The sequence below is a fragment of the Oculina patagonica genome, chromosome 2 (assembly GCF_052425735.1).
Source record: "Oculina patagonica isolate OP01 chromosome 2, crgOcupat, whole genome shotgun sequence".
NCBI classification, from domain to species: Eukaryota; Metazoa; Cnidaria; class Anthozoa; order Scleractinia; family Oculinidae; genus Oculina; species Oculina patagonica.
Genome location: NC_135759.1, coordinates 46,446,507 through 46,465,071, shown reverse-complemented (window position 1 = coordinate 46,465,071; position 18,565 = coordinate 46,446,507). Strand labels below are relative to the sequence as shown.

General features: G+C 38.4%; 1 protein-coding gene across 2 annotated transcripts; it reads left to right on the top strand.

Moving 5' to 3' along the window:
• Positions 1 to 6,342: 6,342 nt before the first annotated feature.
• Positions 6,343 to 18,294, top strand: LOC144644949 (glutamyl aminopeptidase-like). 2 transcript variants are annotated; one of them, XM_078504535.1, is made up of 6 exons: positions 6,343 to 6,583; positions 14,548 to 14,829; positions 15,644 to 15,821; positions 16,377 to 16,464; positions 16,904 to 17,024; positions 18,095 to 18,294. In XM_078504535.1, exons 1-6 carry the CDS (start codon positions 6,388 to 6,390, stop codon positions 18,277 to 18,279), a joined length of 1,050 nt encoding a protein of 349 aa, XP_078360661.1. In that variant the 5' UTR covers positions 6,343 to 6,387; the 3' UTR covers positions 18,280 to 18,294. The 2 variants fall into 2 exon arrangements, with proteins under 2 accessions (XP_078360661.1, XP_078360660.1); XM_078504534.1 differs by having other exon boundaries at positions 16,377 to 16,647.
• Positions 18,295 to 18,565: the final 271 nt, after the last annotated feature.

The window sequence follows — 18,565 nt, the reverse complement described above, 5'->3', positions numbered from 1 at the left end:
CTGCGCAACCTACATGTACATGTATATGGCAGGATATCTACGCGTATTATGTTCGGATGACAGATAACTTGTGGTACCGGGTAAGTACCAGCAATATAACGCACGATTTCGCAAGATAATTGTTAATTAATTTACCAGAAGTACAACTACCTAGTGACACCTACAATCCTAGGCAAAAATCCATGGGACACTTAAAGAAATAGTGCTCAGCGACCATTCCCTTTGCATTAAGAACTCATTGTTTAATTTTCCGAGCTTCCCTTCCCTCCCAAAACAATGTTGAGATATTGTCCCACGGTATGATGGATAGAAACCAACATTGAATTGGGGGTGGGGAGGGGAAGGTCAATACAATGTCAATTCGTCGAATTGGTTAAGTGTCCCAGGACTTTTGTCTAGGATTTTATTTGTGAGCTAGGTACTGAACTCGCTATTTTTGGCTATAACGGATTGCACATGTATTATTTCAATGAAATATCAATGGTTTTAATGCAAATGTAGGTCCACGGCATAAAAGACGTGACACGTGACATCAGAAAATAAAGAGGGAGGGGTGGGTGAATTATTAAAAAAAAAAAGGCCAGAGGAAGAGGGCTTATTTGGATTTTTGGTCGCTCTAACTGTATCTTTGTATAAAGATGGCAGTGTTTTGTGACAAAATCGATTAACTCATCACTTTTTGAACAGATTCGAGTCAATAGGGATAAATATATCGCCTTCATCAGACATGAGGACTATGTCGGGAAGCCCCAAAAACGATATCTTTATGGCAACAAAACAAACTTGACAGTGTTTCTACAGCGATTTTTCCTCTCAAGCAGACAAATCTCTTTTTTGTCATTGAAAAGAAATCATTCTTTTGGCTGTTAATAATTAAACATGTCTGTTCAGCTGAAATTTGACACGAAGATAAGTGCCACTGTTCTGTTGTAATGAGTTAATGAGATACGCTAACATTTCTCACAACAGTACTCACCACTGTTTTCCGCTTTTTTATGCCCTAGCTCAGAAATATATGCGTGAAACGTAGCTAGACCGATTGACTATTCAAATAGGAACCCTTTATGAAGTATTCATAAACGATACTCAACGTTTTGCTCAATTTCTCACAGTACTCAGTGCATAAGCGTTGAAATAAATAATATATGCTAATTATTCTACTCTTGGTTTACGAGTGAGTACTGTTAAAAAAGTGATTAAACGAAGAACCAGTTACAACTATTGAACGCCATGCTATTGAATACACTATTCTTGATATGCTGAGATGAAAACCCAATGAAAATGAGCATGTTCTAAACATTTTAGCTCAAAGAATCTTGCAAGTACTGTCGCGTTTCCGGTCGAGCACTGTTCAGTTCTGAGAGGAAATATGATATTTTAGAACACTTAGGCGCTGTTTCTTGCCAAAGAATAATATAGATGGAAGGCAGTAACGATCCCTGACATTAGTGTACCATGTTATACGGAAAAGAGTTCGCAGAACTTGTATTTAGGCGCTCAAAGACCCACAAAAGAAAGCAACAGAAAAATCAGTCAATTTCTCCCAAGGAACGGATTCCATCAACTACACTTTGTGGCTCGAAAAGAGCTCAAAATAGAGCTTTTTGTTACATGCTGTAACTGTTCACAAACATTTGTGCAAATAACTGCTAGAACAAACATATTTTAAACCTTAGCAACTTTCTTTCGGACACAAAGACAATCCCGATTTTTTCGCACACAAATACAATCCTAGACAAAAATCCATGGGACACTTAAAGAAATAGTGCTCAGCGACCATTCCCTTTGCATTAAGAACTCATTGTTTAATTTTCCGAGCTTCCCTTCCCCCCCAAAACAATGTTGAGATATTGTCCCACGGTATGATGGATAGAAACCAACATTGAATTGGGGGTGGGGAGGGGAAGGTCAATACAATGTCAATTCGTCGAATTGGTTAAGTGTCCCAGGACTTTTGTCTAGGATTTTATTTGTGAGCTAGGTACTGAACTCGCTATTTTTGGCTATAACGGATTGCACATGTATTATTTCAATGAAATATCAATGGTTTTAATGCAAATGTAGGTCCACGGCATAAAAGACGTGACACGTGACATCAGAAAATAAAGAGGGAGGGGTGGGTGAATTATTAAAAAAAAAAGGCCAGAGGAAGAGGGCTTATTTGGATTTTTGGTCGCTCTAACTGTATCTTTGTATAAAGATGGCAGTGTTTTGTGACAAAATCGATTAACTCATCACTTTTTGAACAGATTCGAGTCAATAGGGATAAATATATCGCCTTCATCAGACATGAGGACTATGTCGGGAAGCCCCAAAAGCGATATCTTTATGGCAACAAAACAAACTTGACAGTGTTTCTACAGCGATTTTTCCTCTCAAGCAGACAAATCTCTTTTTTGTCATTGAAAAGAAATCATTCTTTTGGCTGTTAATAATTAAACATGTCTGTTCAGCTGAAATTTGACACGAAGATAAGTGCCACTGTTCTGTTGTAATGAGTTAATGAGATACGCTAACATTTCTTACAACAGTACTCACCACTGTTTTCCGCTTTTTTATGCCCTAGCTCAGAAATATACGCGTGAAACGTAGCTAGACCGATTGACTATTCAAATAGGAACCCTTTATGAAGTATTCATAAACGATACTCAACGTTTTGCTCAATTTCTCACAGTACTCAGTGCATAAGCGTTGAAATAAATAATATATGCTAATTATTCTACTCTTGGTTTACGAGTGAGTACTGTTAAAAAAGTGATTAAACGAAGAACCAGTTACAACTATTGAACGCCATGCTATTGAATACACTATTCTTGATATGCTGAGATGAAAACCCAATGAAAATGAACATGTTCTAAACATTTTAGCTCAAAGAATCTTGCAAGTACTGTCGCGTTTCCGGTCGAGCACTGTTCAGTTCTGAGAGGAAATATGATATTTTAGAACACTTAGGCGCTGTTTCTTGCCAAAGAATAATATAGATGGAAGGCAGTAACGATCCCTGACATTAGTGTACCATGTTATACGGAAAAGAGTTCGCAGAGCTTGTATTTAGGCGCTCAAAGACCCACAAAAGAAAGCAACAGAAAAATCAGTCAATTTCTCCCAAGGAACGGATTCCATCAACTACACTTTGTGGCTCGAAAAGAGCTCAAAATAGAGCTTTTTGTTACATGCTGTAACTGTTCACAAACATTTGTGCAAATAACTGCTAGAACAAACATATTTTAAACCTTAGCAACTTTCTTTCGGACACAAAGACAATCCCGATTTTTTTCGCACACAAATACAATCCTAGACAAAAATCCATGGGACACTTAAAGAAATAGTGCTCAGCGACCATTCCCTTTGCATTAAGAACTCATTGTTTAATTTTCCGAGCTTCCCTTCCCCCCCAAAACAATGTTGAGATATTGTCCCACGGTATGATGGATAGAAACCAACATTGAATTGGGGGTGGGGAGGGGAAGGTCAATACAATGTCAATTCGTCGAATTGGTTAAGTGTCCCAGGACTTTTGTCTAGGATTTTATTTGTGAGCTAGGTACTGAACTCGCTATTTTTGGCTATAACGGATTGCACATGTATTATTTCAATGAAATATCAATGGTTTTAATGCAAATGTAGGTCCACGGCATAAAAGACGTGACACGTGACATCAGAAAATAAAGAGGGAGGGGTGGGTGAATTATTAAAAAAAAAAGGCCAGAGGAAGAGGGCTTATTTGGATTTTTGGTCGCTCTAACTGTATCTTTGTATAAAGATGGCAGTGTTTTGTGACAAAATCGATTAACTCATCACTTTTTGAACAGATTCGAGTCAATAGGGATAAATATATCGCCTTCATCAGACATGAGGACTATGTCGGGAAGCCCCAAAAGCGATATCTTTATGGCAACAAAACAAACTTGACAGTGTTTCTACAGCGATTTTTCCTCTCAAGCAGACAAATCCCTTTTTTGTCATTGAAAAGAAATCATTCTTTTGGCTGTTAATAATTAAACATGTCTGTTCAGCTGAAATTTGACACGAAGATAAGTGCCACTGTTCTGTTGTAATGAGTTAATGAGATACGCTAACATTTCTCACAACAGTACTCACCACTGTTTTCCGCTTTTTTATGCCCTAGCTCAGAAATATATGCGTGAAACGTAGCTAGACCGATTGACTATTCAAATAGGAACCCTTTATGAAGTATTCATAAACGATACTCAACGTTTTGCTCAATTTCTCACAGTACTCAGTGCATAAGCGTTGAAATAAATAATATATAAATAATAAATAATAGTGCTCAGCGACCATTCCCTTTGCATTAAGAACTCATTGTTTAATTTTCCGCGCCCCCCTTCCCCCACAAAACAATGTTGAGATATTGTCCCACGGTATGATGGATAGAAACCAACATTGAATTGGGGGTGGGGAGGGGGAGGTCAATACAATGTCAATTTTTCGTCGAATTGGTTAAGTGTCCCAGGACTTTTGTCTAGGATTGTAGTAAAAAAAAGTTACGGCATTTTGGCGGAGTTTCGATGTGGCATATTTTAATTTTTCTCATCCGAAGGAAAAATCCAAGCAAACTTAAGCATTCAGAACTTTGGGAATGGCAATGAGAAGCCGAATGTGTAGTTTCATCACTTTATCTCGTTGCAAAGGCCTTCAAACCTGACCAGAAAATACCACTACCTAGTTACACCTAGTAAAAGAAAATCACGGCATTTCTGCGGAGTTTCGATGTGAATTTAAAAAGACATCTATTTACAAAAGTGCGTTTGAAACGTTCCGTTAAAGTCATGGCCCCTTTCTCTAAGAGCTCTGTTACGTTTGGGTGGGAGCAAGTCATATAATACATGGCCAGTGTCACTTGTGATTCTGTTGAAAAGATCACTGTCCCTATTCTTAATAACATATTTTTGTCGCAAAGGCCGTCAAACCCGACCAGAAGTACCACCACCTAGTGACACCTAGTAAAAGAAAATCGCGGCATTTTGGGGAAGGCTATGAAAAGCCGCACACCAAGTTTTATCAATTTATCTTATAAAAATAAAAAATAAACTTGACACTCCCCTTACGGGGCTTTTCAGTGACAATAAATTACAATAGAAATAACAATTTTAAAATTATAAAAATCACAATGGTAAACATTAAAAAAAATTACGATGATAAAAATTTGGATAAAATGAATTACTCCTAATTAATCTATGTTATTAAAAGCTGACAGTTCCTGGTCGCACGTTTGGTGATTTTGTTGCGGGTGGTGAACTGATCGCTAAGATAGCGAGGCGCGCATCCAGTCATACATTTAAAGGCTAACACAGCGTCACGAAGGTAGAGGTGTTGTTTAATAGGAAGCCAGCGTAGATCTTTCAATGCTGGCGTGATGTGGTCGAATTTCCTCGTACCTGTGATGATGCGGGCGGCAAAGTTCTGGACCAATTGCAACTTGCAGATGTTTTTTCCCGAGCTGTTGGACCACACGGATGAGCAATAGAATAGTTTACTAAATACTAACGCATTAATTATTGTTACAAGCATATCACGCTTAAACACATGTTTTACACGACTAATTTGAGCTAAACTAGAAATACACGATGAAACTGTCGAGACATACACGATGAAACTTATCGCGAAGGTCGTCATACCCGACCAGAAGCTGCAATGCTTCGAATTAGTTTTATCGTGTTTTTAGTTCGTGATCTTTGTAGCTTATTATTGCTATTGTTAAATAAACTTATTCTTTCGGCCAAACACTGTTTACTATTTTTAGATCATGTGTATTTCGTGCACCCCTCGACCGATGTGTCGGTCGATATATCGGCCGACTGTCGGCCGATATGTCGACCGATACATCGGTCGAGTGTCGGTCGATATGTCGATCGATGCATCGATCGAGGGGTGCACAAAATACACATCCCTATTTTTTGGATTGGGAGCAAAAAGGGGGAGAAATATGATGAGACTCAGGATATATTATTTGGGACTGAAAAATTATCGGAGATAAAACTTTACCTGGAGAAAACTACATGGAACACAGTGAAATTATCTCGAGAATCTTGATAAACAAATGATGAACATGGCACCAATGGGCCACCGTAGTATATCCAGGGAAAATCGCTTCGGTTGAGTGATACCTGCTTCAAAGACTTCTTAAGCGTATGAACATTTCAAAAGTTTAAAAAAGCGAGATGACGTGAGTAGCGTATTCAAATAAAGTTGTGTGACACTTACAGGACAAGAGAAAAATGCTTACGCAAATGTTCCAGTGAACTGTTTGTTGTTCATATTATTAAATTTACTATCAATCACAATAGAACAAATGAATTATAAATTCATAAATAATAAAGAAGTCAAGTCGAGTTCGGCGTCCTTTTTGTTGCTTTCGACACAACTATGGAAACCAAACCACTTCGGCAAGACGTGGAAAGTCCGTCTCCCAGTTTAGGATTCAAGGAAAGCGAAAAAACGGCTTCCTCCACGTTTGTCAATAAGCGTACAATAATTATTTTTGGCATTGTTATTTTGGTTTTATTCATCGTGGTGATCGTTCTAGGAGCTCTTCTCGGAGCCGAACGAGCGAAAAATAAAGGTAAGTCCAAATAAAATGCTTATCCATGTCAGTTTAGCTTCATGAGATTGTTATACTGATAAACTTCAGGAATGAAAGCAGGAGTTATTGAGCTCATTTCGAAACGGCTGTCCACATGCCGATTTAGCTGACTGCAATCTCCTCCCGCTGGCGGTCGCGAAGGCAGAAAATTAGTAGTTTACAGTGTTATAAGCCTGTGTTTGCCATTTTCCTATGAAGTTAAATGATAGTTGTTTATGAGAATGGAATGACTTCTTCTTTCTGTTCTTGCACGGACCATCTTTGTTGTGTCATTTTGAACAAGACCTTTTTGTTTGTTTATGCTAAACGCTTTGATACAGATTTTGGCAAGCCTGAAAGCGGAGTTCCTTCTGTTATTTATTTCTTGAGCGCGGTGCTGACTAAAATCAAATTATTATGTATTGCAAACAAGAAAATACTGGTAGCGAATGGCTATTTCATCTTTTATTTCGCTTGAAATACCCAATATTTTCTTACTTTACTTTCTTTACTGTTCTTTATTAGTCTCCTATTGTCTTTAGCCTACCTTGCATACAAAAAGTTTCAAGCAACGGAAAAATTAGACAAATGCGTATTGCATGAATAAATAAGTTCAAGACGTACACCGGCTGCTTCCCAAAACAATCTCTTGTTGGACTAAAATCGTTAAATAAAATACGTCCGACGAAAAAATGACTGTTGCTTATAAGAATAATAAAAAAATTGCTAAAAATACACGCAAGTTATATGTAAACACGTTGTCCAGCCTTGTATGCAAATTTACTAGATTAAAGCATAAACTTAAAAACGGCAATACAAAACTGGGCATATATGAACATAAGAGACAAAACATTTGTTGAAGTAAACACGTTTGCCATTACAGGCAAAAATCTTTTAATTTCTTTTCGTGCTTGAAATCTATACTCTGTCCTTGACAGTTTTGCGTCCACAACGTGCAACAAGATAACTAAAGCAATGAACCCCCTCCCTCCCCACGAATCAATGATCAATTCGCGCTAAAACCAAACTTGCATACATCCATTTTCCATTAAGAGTGTGCCGCCCGCACTTGGCGTGGACAACTGATGTCAGGAATCTGACAGTGTTTTTGTTTATCGAAACTAAAACTTGTCTTGATTCCCAAGCGCGACCCGGGTTAAAATCGAGGCTTTTTTGGAGTGCGTGGACGTGTACAGACTAAACGGTTTAACCGATCAAAAATAACGGGGTTTTAAAGTGACTGAAGGTCAAGCGGTCGACAAGGCGAAAGGTAATATTTGGTAGTAAAGTCAACGCACTTTGTCAGCTTTTTCCAAAGCCTGATCAGTTAATTGAAAAAGTTCATATCGGATATTTGAAAAAAAAATGCACATTGTCTTTGAAAAGCCCCTTTGGGGAAAGTCAATAAAGTATGTATTTATAGATATTGTCTTCGCGCTTTTGCCCAAGTGTTTTTATTTTGCTCTTGGGTATAAGTGATAAAAACAGCTGCAGAAGTAATTGAAGCGGGCACGAAACAGCTCCTATGTAATGACCCCAGAGTTCTCATAGTTCGCGCCCATTCTGGCCGTCATTACCGCAACATCATGTTCAGCGGAGCGCTCGTTCAACGGACTTCGCCGCTTAAAGACCTACCTTCGGAGCACGATGGGGCGAAATAGGATGAATAGCCTCCTGAATAGCTTCCTCTTTTATTTATTCATTCAAAGAATAAACGTGCATAACCTATCCTAAAACACGAACTATAATGCCTTTAGCTCAGGTAGGAATTGATTCAATTTTTCAGTTCAGTAAGTAACATTTAAAATTCTCTGAGTAGCCTTGCTGCCGTGTATATTGAGCACTTTTTTGGGACAACGCCACGAAAGGAAAATATTTCTTTTAATTATAAGGGACGATTCACACTAAAGTTTTGTAACAATTGGTAGATTTCATCGTTTAATTATGTGTCATTTGGTACAGAAAACAAGTGCGAATACGCTTTGTCCTCCAATTCATGACAACTCTGAAAGACGAAGTTGTCTTATGATTGGTCCGCGTTGCACGCGCGATACATTTTGTCAAACAATCGCAAACACAAGTGCGGACAACTTGTCTGGACTGGGACAAATTTTGTCAAAACGAACAAAACTTCAAAGGGGCTGTTGTCCTACTTCTAGGCAGGACAATTCATGACAACCCGCATTCTCATGCCTTTTGTAATGCTAGTTTCACCACCAAGCCTCGCTTTCGAAGTGCAAACATGTAAATTTTATCAGGAACGAATTCTCAAAGCAGCAAAGATGAAAAGAATACCCACGTGAAAACTGCATGAAGGTGGCAGAGGGTTGACAATAATTCGCGTAAACGAGGCTTGGTGGTGAATTTGGAGCATATGACGTTATCATGCATAAGGCCTATTCAGCCGCAAAATCTTCCCACCATAGGAAGAACACGTTTATAAGTGAAGTGTTTGTCCCAATGTAAGAAAGAGAAAAGAAAAGAAAGAAAAAAGAAATAAATCTCTTCAGACGACTCGTTTTTCCACTTCATGAGAACACGCATAATTAAATGCAAATTGTTCTAGAATTTTCTACCACGTGGCACTGCATATTTGATGTTTGCCCAAATTTGGACTTTGCTGAGAAATGTACAGGGATGCCAGAAGCACGTGCAAAGCTATTGTACTTATAATTTCACCTTTCGTTCCCTTTAAAATGTCTCTGGCTTGTCACGACAATTTTCTTTTTTGTCAAAATTGTCAGGACATTTCAAACTTTTCCGCTAGTGCGAATCGGCCCTAAGTTTCTAATTTTAAAAAGATGTAAATAGGCTTAAACAGACAGAGGTGATAGAGTATGCGAGGATTTTTCAGTAGTCGTGAAAATTGTGACCGTTTTTTGTTTCTCCTGCAATTTAAGTTTTTCTGCTTTTCAGTAAAAAAGTACTAAAAATGGCGAAGTACTCTCGCTTTTACTCGAAATGCGCTTAGAACATTGTTGTTGAAGGAAGTGGGATACCCTTATTAGTTTTTAGCTGTTTTTCCAGGTCACAAGGGAAGAACTTAAAAAAATTACCGCCTAGCTTTTTCAAGTTCCTGGTGGCATCACAATAACATCACTTGTTTATAGCCTCAGTACACTGGCATAGTAACTTTTAACAAAACTGGACCACTATTTATCGGTCTCCAGACGTCTTTAGGCCCTTGAATTTTTGAAGTGATATACTCCTGGGTTCACACCATTTGCTATAGAGCCCTTTTAATTAATGTATATTTGATTTCTGTAGATAGAACCTGTTTAAAATGTTAAATATAACAACGTTCTTTACAAATTAGCAAAATACTCACTTTTGGTCCGCACACTGGTGGAAAAATGGTTCGCAGCTAAGGGATAAGTGCGTTTATCAATTTCAACGCTTATACATTCGGGCATTGTGTAATTTTTTCTGGCAAAAATATCACGGCCCCCCTAGTCCGAATGTGCCAGCACTCCTATGATAGCAGGAGATTTATTTCTAACATGGAAGTTCCTCACTTTTTTTTTTGCAAGACGTCTTGAGTGTTCTGCGTTGTATCAGCTTTGTTTATTTCATTTGCTTGAAAAATCTTCGGACCAAATTTTGAAGCAGTCTGTAAGTTCTTAAACGCACCCCTTTCGGGGTAGTCAACTATAGAGCTTAACCCCTTATTAATGATTGCGTGACAAGCCAAAAGAGCGTCTGCCTGCGAGGTATTAAGTGTAACTTGATTACTGTTTACCCCTGGCCGGGTCACCACCTATTCATTGAATAATAAGTGATTGTACAGCCGCGTCGGATCTGTTGCGTGCTTTCCGAAAGAAAGATGGGTACAAAGGGAATGATTGCAGAGGTAGCTCCCGGCGTTTTCGTGAGCAAAACAAAAATCATTATTTGTGGAATTATTATTCTAGTGCTACTGATTCTGGTCATAGTTCTTGGAGCATTGCTTGGGCATACGCGTTCGAAATTGTCAGGTATTTCCTTTTGTCCTTAATTCATTGTCGCTTTAGGTAGCATTTAGCGTTAGGATTTTTAAGTTTGAAATCAAGCAGGAATATTAATTTATGTAATTTCCCTCTTCCAGTAAAATGTTTTTGCAGTGATTTTTATATAGTTGTTTGTAATGAGTGACAAGTTTTAAGTATGAAGCTTTCTCATGAATGATGTAGATAGACGTGCACAGTACCAAGTACGGGGCGCTCCGATAATTATGTGTTTATGTCCGAAGTACATGCACGCTAGCCTATTGAAAGAATGATTTCAAACACACCTCACTCTTACTAGAGTCATATTTGCTTTCTGTTGAGAAGGAAGGCAGCTGAAAAAATAAATATACCATATACCATATGGTTTAGCTTAGTTTCAAAGTAATGATTCCGCCTGGATGGTGGGGGAGACTCTCTTATCTATATATGCTTTTTTGAGGTTTTGTGAAATTCTGTTCGCCGAAGCCAAGAAAGTATTACTGAACATCATAATATGGGAAAATTTGCATTTACTTGTGTTGAAAGTAAATGCAAATGAGATTTTCCCATATCATTATGATTTTTTGAGGTTTAGGTATGGTTTAAAGCTGTTTTGGTCTAAAATAGGGAATAGATTTTGACCATTTCGGTTTGAAATGGGGTATGGCTTGTCCAATTTGGTCAACAACTTGACATAATTTTTGGAAGAAACTATTTCAAATTGCTTTTGTAATTCGTCCCTTTAGAAGTGCATAGAGCCCGGGCATAGAGTAGGGAATATCGCATATTTTCGTCTGAAATAAGATAGCAGTTTCAATATGTTAGCGGGCAACCTCCACCCAAATTTTCGCGTAGTGCCCCCCCCCCCCCCCCCGGAAATGACTCTCAAATACTTCGGACGGAGCAGCATATTCTTATCGCAAATTTCGAAGGTTTAATTAGGTTGTCACTTTCGAGGACTTGCTAAAACGTGTATACTGGCAACGTGGTAATTTATGAAGAAAGAAGATGAATTAAAATACTTGCTCCTTTGTGCTGCAAAACATACGCATCTCGCAAAACTTTAGCCATATTTCTTGAGTTTCCAGCGTTCCCGAAGTGTCGATTTATTTTGCAATGCTAAGGATGTCTCGGGCCTGCAGAAACGTTATTAGCCTCGCCGTCTGACCGACACCCCTTCTACAACTGTTGGTGGTACAGATTATTTCAGTTGGTATTAGACGGTATCATGAGATAGTGCAGGCGCTTCTTCAGACGTAAGCTACAGAAAGTCAAGCTTCGTTTGAGATCGCTACGCTTGGAAATTTGTTAATTTTATCCCCACTTTTTTGGGGATATTACTCTCAACAAATTTACGATAAACGTATTATTTATAAACGAGTTGAAATCCAAGAAGGATTTGTTGACAAGTTGCCACACCTTTGTTATCGTTTATAATGAAAACTCACTTCAGTTACGCGTTTCGCGTGACTAAACTTCAGAAAGGGTCACGGCTATTTGCAATTGATTTGTTTTAAAACAATTTAAGCAGTAGAGGGCAACCCTGCCACGCATAGCAAATTTGGTGACTTTTACTGCATTGTATCTCAATCCAGTCCTTTCCTAAATTTTTGTATACTACACATTTTCTCAAAGCACTAAGGAGCTGAACAAAAACTTCTTATATGTTGAATATTGACAACAATTTGCGAATTTCAGCCATGATGGATGCTTTAGATTTTTGAGCTGTCAAACTGATTTATGCATTGTTGAAGCCGTTAAAATCCAACTGACAATTTCAAGATGAAAATTTTCTCAGAATTCTTATAATTGGTACAGCCATAGGAACTAAAATGCTTACAGCTACGCAGACTTAGCAGTGGGAATTATGGACAGGAAAACTAGGTCGCTGAAAACAAACCCAAATTTATGGAGGGGATACAAGGACGATTTTTTTGTCCTGTGGACCTGGAGAAGATTTAGAGGCAGTCCGTGTAAGAACCGACGGGTCAATTTCCGGCTGAGAATACACCATTTTCATTAGCGTCAGTCAAGCCTTATGTCAGAGGAAGTGGGAGGAATTTGTACTGCTTTCTGTTGCGATCGACCGATCAAGAGAACCGAATGGGATTGAGAAACTATAGGAATAAATGTTACGCGCGAACGGAGATCAAGTTAACATGAAATTGCCGCGAAAAACACGAAGCAAAACACTTTTGGAAAGTTAGAAAGGCCTGATGCAAAGTATAAATGAAAGAGACAAATTACATATTTGAGGAGTTCTATTAAATTCAGTCGACAGACATGATCACAACTCTACTTTTATTAATACAATGGGCCTGTGTTGTTGGTCTGTGTAAACAATTACAAAACAGCCCTTGACCTTGCATGTCGCTCACGAAAAGTATATTTTAAATTGGCTGTCACGCTACAAGGTAACGCAACAGTTGTCGAAGAATCGTTCAACGAAGTTGTCAGCTGCTATTTACGTAAATTTCTCGACAATACAGTAGAACCCCGATAACTCGAACTCTGAAGGGAAACGAAAAACCGTTCGAGTTAGCGGGGCACAGTGCAAATTAAACTTATCTCGTCAGAAACTCTTACACGATCATAAATTCTTAGGATAAGAGTGGAAAAAGGCTGTCAAATACGTGATCTGTTTTGTTGCTCTAATCAATGGGCAACCGCGGTGAGTTGCAGGAACCGGGATTCGAGTTATTGGGGTAAATTTGACCCAAATTTTGATCAAGGGAAACCAAATTTAGTTCGAGTTAGCGGGGTTTTCGAGTTATCCGAGTTCGAGTTAACCGAGTAAAAATGACTGAAAAGTGAGGTCAAATCCAAGGGAAATGGAAGTTTGTTGGAGTAAGCGGGGTTGTTCGAGTTATCCGAGTTCGAGTTACCAGGGTTCTACTGTATTCCTGGAAAATTTTTAAGACCCCCTTGGCAAACGTCATCGCCTCTGCATGAGTTTGCGTGCCGTTTATTTTTTCTACAGAAGTGAAAAATCATGTTCTTACCTGTTTGTTTTTTCTGATTTTGGCCTGAACTCGAGGCACCATACGGCAGCGTAGATTTTTACTTCAGCTGTTGTATTTTGTCTTTTCTGCGGCTCAAAATGGCAAATTTATTCAAATGGGAGGATTTCGTGTTGACTCTTACTACACGTTCCCAAAATGGCGAACTTAAGGGATTTGAAGGGTCTTGCGTTGACTGTTAGTCTGTCACTACACGTTACACCTTGTGACAGTCAACGTAAAACCCTTCATATCGCTTGATTTCCCCTTTTTTAGACGCAGAAACGACAAAATATAACAGCTGAGGTAGGTGTACGTTTACTTTGAGCTTAAATTAAACATTGGCTCGCCCCCGCACTTATTTGTTTCGTAATTGGACCGCGATCAGGTAGCTGTCCAATCACTAGCCTACGTAGCAGGCGAATTAAAAAGTGGGGACGTGAAAGAATGGATCTGAGCAACTTCGAATGGTTACGGTGTTTTAACAAATTTCATACTTGTTTTACTTGTTGATTTCACATGCGTATAGAATGCTGCAATGCAAAAGACGTGAAAAACATGTTATCCTTTTCGCAGAGTTTTTCGCATGCAATGTCGATAGATTTTGTAGTTTAATATAAAATGAATTTGAAGTCAGAATAATTTCAAACTAGCTACAGTTAGATTTGTATTAAGCTTTGTTCCAGATTTATTGTTAATTTTTTTAAGGAATGCGCTAAGGCACCTCATAACAGTACAAAACAGTAAAGCGCCCAATTTACCTTTGATGAGGTGTTTTTCAAGTGCTCTTACAGATTTTTTTTACAAAATGGTCAGCATTGTACTTAACATTCCAGTCGAATGTGATGGTAGAAATTATAGTATATATAACCTGCATTTTACGGTATGTCAAAATGCTTCTTATATATTGTAGACCAACAGAAAAACAATGATTACAGCAGTACTCCTGTCTCATGGACATTTTATACTGAAATTCGTCAATGTTTTATCTTAATTGCAGACCGCGAAGAAACTCGTGAAGGCAGCACTGGTCCAGTTGCTGTATCTACTTCTGCTCCAGGCCCTACAACTCCTGGCACTGAAGCGTGGTGGAATGTTCGTCTTCCTAAGAATATTGTTCCGGTCCATTATGATGTTCTCCTTTACATTGACCTCAAGAAGTTAGAGTTCTATGGAAATGTAGAGATTCTAGTTAATGTGTCATCGCCAACTGAAAATGTACTGGTTCATGTCAACAAGATGAATATTACATCGGCGTCTGTTGAGAAAGCTTCAGGTGGAGGTTCGGAAATATTTGTTCATATACTTACACTTGTAAAACGCCCGTAATTTTTGTAACTGTTATTTCAAAAATATCTTGCATGCAACTGTTTATTATTGATTTGATATCTTAGGCGCAAACAACGCCTTAGACGACCCTTACAGTTAGACTAGATAAGATATGGGAGACTATGACCAAGTCGGTCAGGAGCGCGGAGGTCGTGGGAAAGTGCTGGTCCATAACTGTGGGAAGGGGGGCGGGGGGGATGGGAAGGACGCGAAAGAAAGCCGCCCCGGTGCAACACCGATAGAACTGAGTAAAGTATTATAAAAAGGATTTTGCCTTAAATAAGAGATCCAAACTAAAGAGACTAAATGATAAATTGCCGCAAACTACATGTGGCACGCTTGAGGGTCACGTAACCAGAGTTACGCTATTTTGTGTGGAACTTTTAGAGTGCGTCGCATAATCTTTGTTGTTCATCAATTTTTGTATCTTGGGAAAATTGAACTCGACTTCAATGAAACCATAAACTTTAGGCAACAACTCGACTAAATTTCAATCCGGAAGGTTCTATTGGGCGCACGAAAATGGTGGCTATATGGAAAGAAGGAAAGTAAAAAGTAACGTTTATAGACGTCTCGATGCGTTCAACATTATTTTCAAAACCTGAAATATCGTTGAATGTCCGAACTTGTTGAACGAGGTGAGTTTTGAATAACATTATAGGGCATTCCAGTTATAAAGCTAGAAACCAGATGTTTGTACATTAACTTTCCGGTCCCCTTTCTTTGCATTGAATCTGCTCTTCTTTTGTTCTAAAATAATTTGACAGATCCACTTGAGATAAAGCGAAAGTTCTGGTTTGAGAAGAACCAATTCTATGTGATGATCATGAATTCAGCTTTGAAAAAAGGTCAATATAAGATCAAGATGGAGTTCAGGGCATGGCTGACAGATGACCTGGCAGGATTATACAAAAGTACCTATAAAAGAAAAGACGGAACAGAAGTGTATGTTACGTATATTAACAATGAGGTTACAATAATCCAGTATTTTGTAGATGTGAAATGTTTAGCTCTTTGGAAGCCGAAAGACAAACTATGGCTTTTGCGTTTTTAAAAAGCAAAAGGGGTATGATAGTTAGGTAGAAAAATGCAACAAAAATAATTAGTAAATACTCGTAAAGAAACAGGGCCAAGGAAAAATGTAATCAGGAGTGTAGCAGCAGCCATTCGTGTAAGCCCTTGCTAGAGCTGCTCCCGGACCCTTTCAATGAACCATCAGGAAGTTTCCAGTCATTTTTAAAACAGAAAATTAACTTGTGACAAAAAGTCACACCTTCGATATCTGTGAAAATGGCATAACCTGTATTGGTCTAATGGATCGACGAAATTTGGAAAAGCCTGAGAATCGTGAACATTGTTTGGAGGATATTCAAAATTAAGGGCATGTTTATTCTTACGTTAATTAGTTTGCATTCATAAATTTTGTAAAAACCAAAGTTACTATCTATCAGTTCTGGTTCTTGTTCTAAATTTATATATGTTTTGATGATTTAATTGCAGGACCATTGCAGCTACACAATTTCAACCCACAGATGCACGGAGGACGTTTCCTTGTTTTGACGAGCCTGCACTGAAAGCAACCTTCACTGTGACTTTAGCACATGATCCTAATTATAAATCTCTCTCTAACATGCCAATCGATACCACTAAAACAAAGGACAACTGGCAGTTAGACCATTTTCAGAAATCCCCAATAATGCCAACTTACTTACTTGCATTTGTTGTGTGCGACTTTAAAAGCAAGACTGTGACCTCCAAGGGTGGCACAAAAGTAAGTGATTTATACATTACAACAACCGTAGCTCTTTTAAAATTGGGCAGCAAGATGGCAAGATAAATGATGTTAATAAATAAAAATACGGTGGAAAAGGAATGGAAGAAAAAGATGACATATTTTGATATCTATTAAAATATGTTTTTAAATTAAATTGGCTACGTGGATAATTTTTTTGGCCTTGGCAAAGCCATAACATGCAGGAAGATATACTTTTAATTAATGGTCAATTTTCGCTTATTATATTTTGTAGATGACATTTTATGCCCCACCAGACCAAATTGATCAAGTAGATTATGCAAAGGATGTTGGTGTCAAAATGCTAGATTATATGGAGGATTACTTCAACATCAAATACCCTCTTCCCAAAGCTGGTAAGCATTCATCGTCATTTTTTATTGGAAATGATAGTGATGGGATGCTCTTAGTTTCCTTGCAGTTTCTCTTTCACTTAGAAAACACTTGCGTGCTGTCGATATATGTAGTTAATTAGGGAGGGCCATATTGTAAACTACTGGGCCACAAGTAAACTATGTTACCCTCGTTAAATAAAGTCTCATCACATGTTATTTTTAGGATACCTCCACTTTTTGAAAAGCCTTAAAGCAAAATAACCCTGTATTTGCGAATAAAACAGATGTATTAGCTGATCCCTATAACCCAAACCAAGTCAAATTTCAACGAAAATATTTCCACTCAGTTCCACAACTACGAACATCATTTTGACGGTAGCTGCAAAACCCCTCTAAAACGCCCCCAATGTCGCCCCACCGCCCGATGGGCAATTGCAATTATTGACGTGCCGACGGCAAACGGAAGAGAAAGCATTCTTCCAAGTCTGACTGCGCATGGTCGAAATGTGACTTGCCATCGAGAACGCGAGAACGTCTGACTTGACGTTGTGAGAAGAACGTCTGTGAGTTTTTAAAACAGCTCTCTTACTCTCGTCAGAAAGACTGTCACGATAATGTAAGCGGAATGCAACTTTTCAAGTTATTTTCACTTTCTTACGATAAAACCTTAACTGTTTTTCTCTTCTATTTTGCCCATTCCGTTTAAGATTTTTTTTTAATTTTAATGCTGTCATGTTTTATCTGGAAGGTGAATTACAAATTTGCGCAAGAGTACTTCTTAAAAATTGGGTTAGCATTCCGTATCAGCCTATACGTATACAAAAAAAAAATATGTATTCGTTTTGATAATGTACATAAAGAGGAATTTTAATTACTCGAACCGAAAGTGGTTTTCCTTCACTCAGCCAAACCCTGTTTTTTTTTACCTCTCCCGCCTGATTTCTTGAACCAACTTTGTTTCCCTTGGAGGTTCAAGCAATCGGGATTCTACTCTATTTCGTGTTTAAACTATCGCCTATCAGCGTCACCACTTGGTTATGTATTGATATTCCAAATGGAGATAATGTATTTCTTAATTTTCAACTTTCCAGACATGATTGCCATACCTGACTTTGCTGCTGGTGCTATGGAAAACTGGGGACTAATTACATACCGAGAGACAGCACTATTGTATCAACCTGGTGCCTCGTCCGAGTCTAACAAGAAGCGTGTTGCTTCAGTAGTATCCCATGAACTTGCTCATATGGTAAGCAGATGTTATATGGGTGTTAATTAAATCAGAAGATGTGAAGGTTCTATACATATCGACTTCGTCTCGGTCAATATTCACCAATGTTCACTGAGCTGAGGCGAATAATTGTTAAATCTACTGCTTGAAGCTATAATAAGTGTAGACTGTGGTGCACTATTAGATGATGCACTCCGAGCATCGTTCGAGTGATTACCTCTGAATCTCACACTTGGCCTTTGATAAGTCGCAGTGAGAGGGTAGCTATATATTTTGGACAGTGACCGATTCTCTTCTGTTTAGGACAACGACTGAGATAGCGTATCTTTTGTGT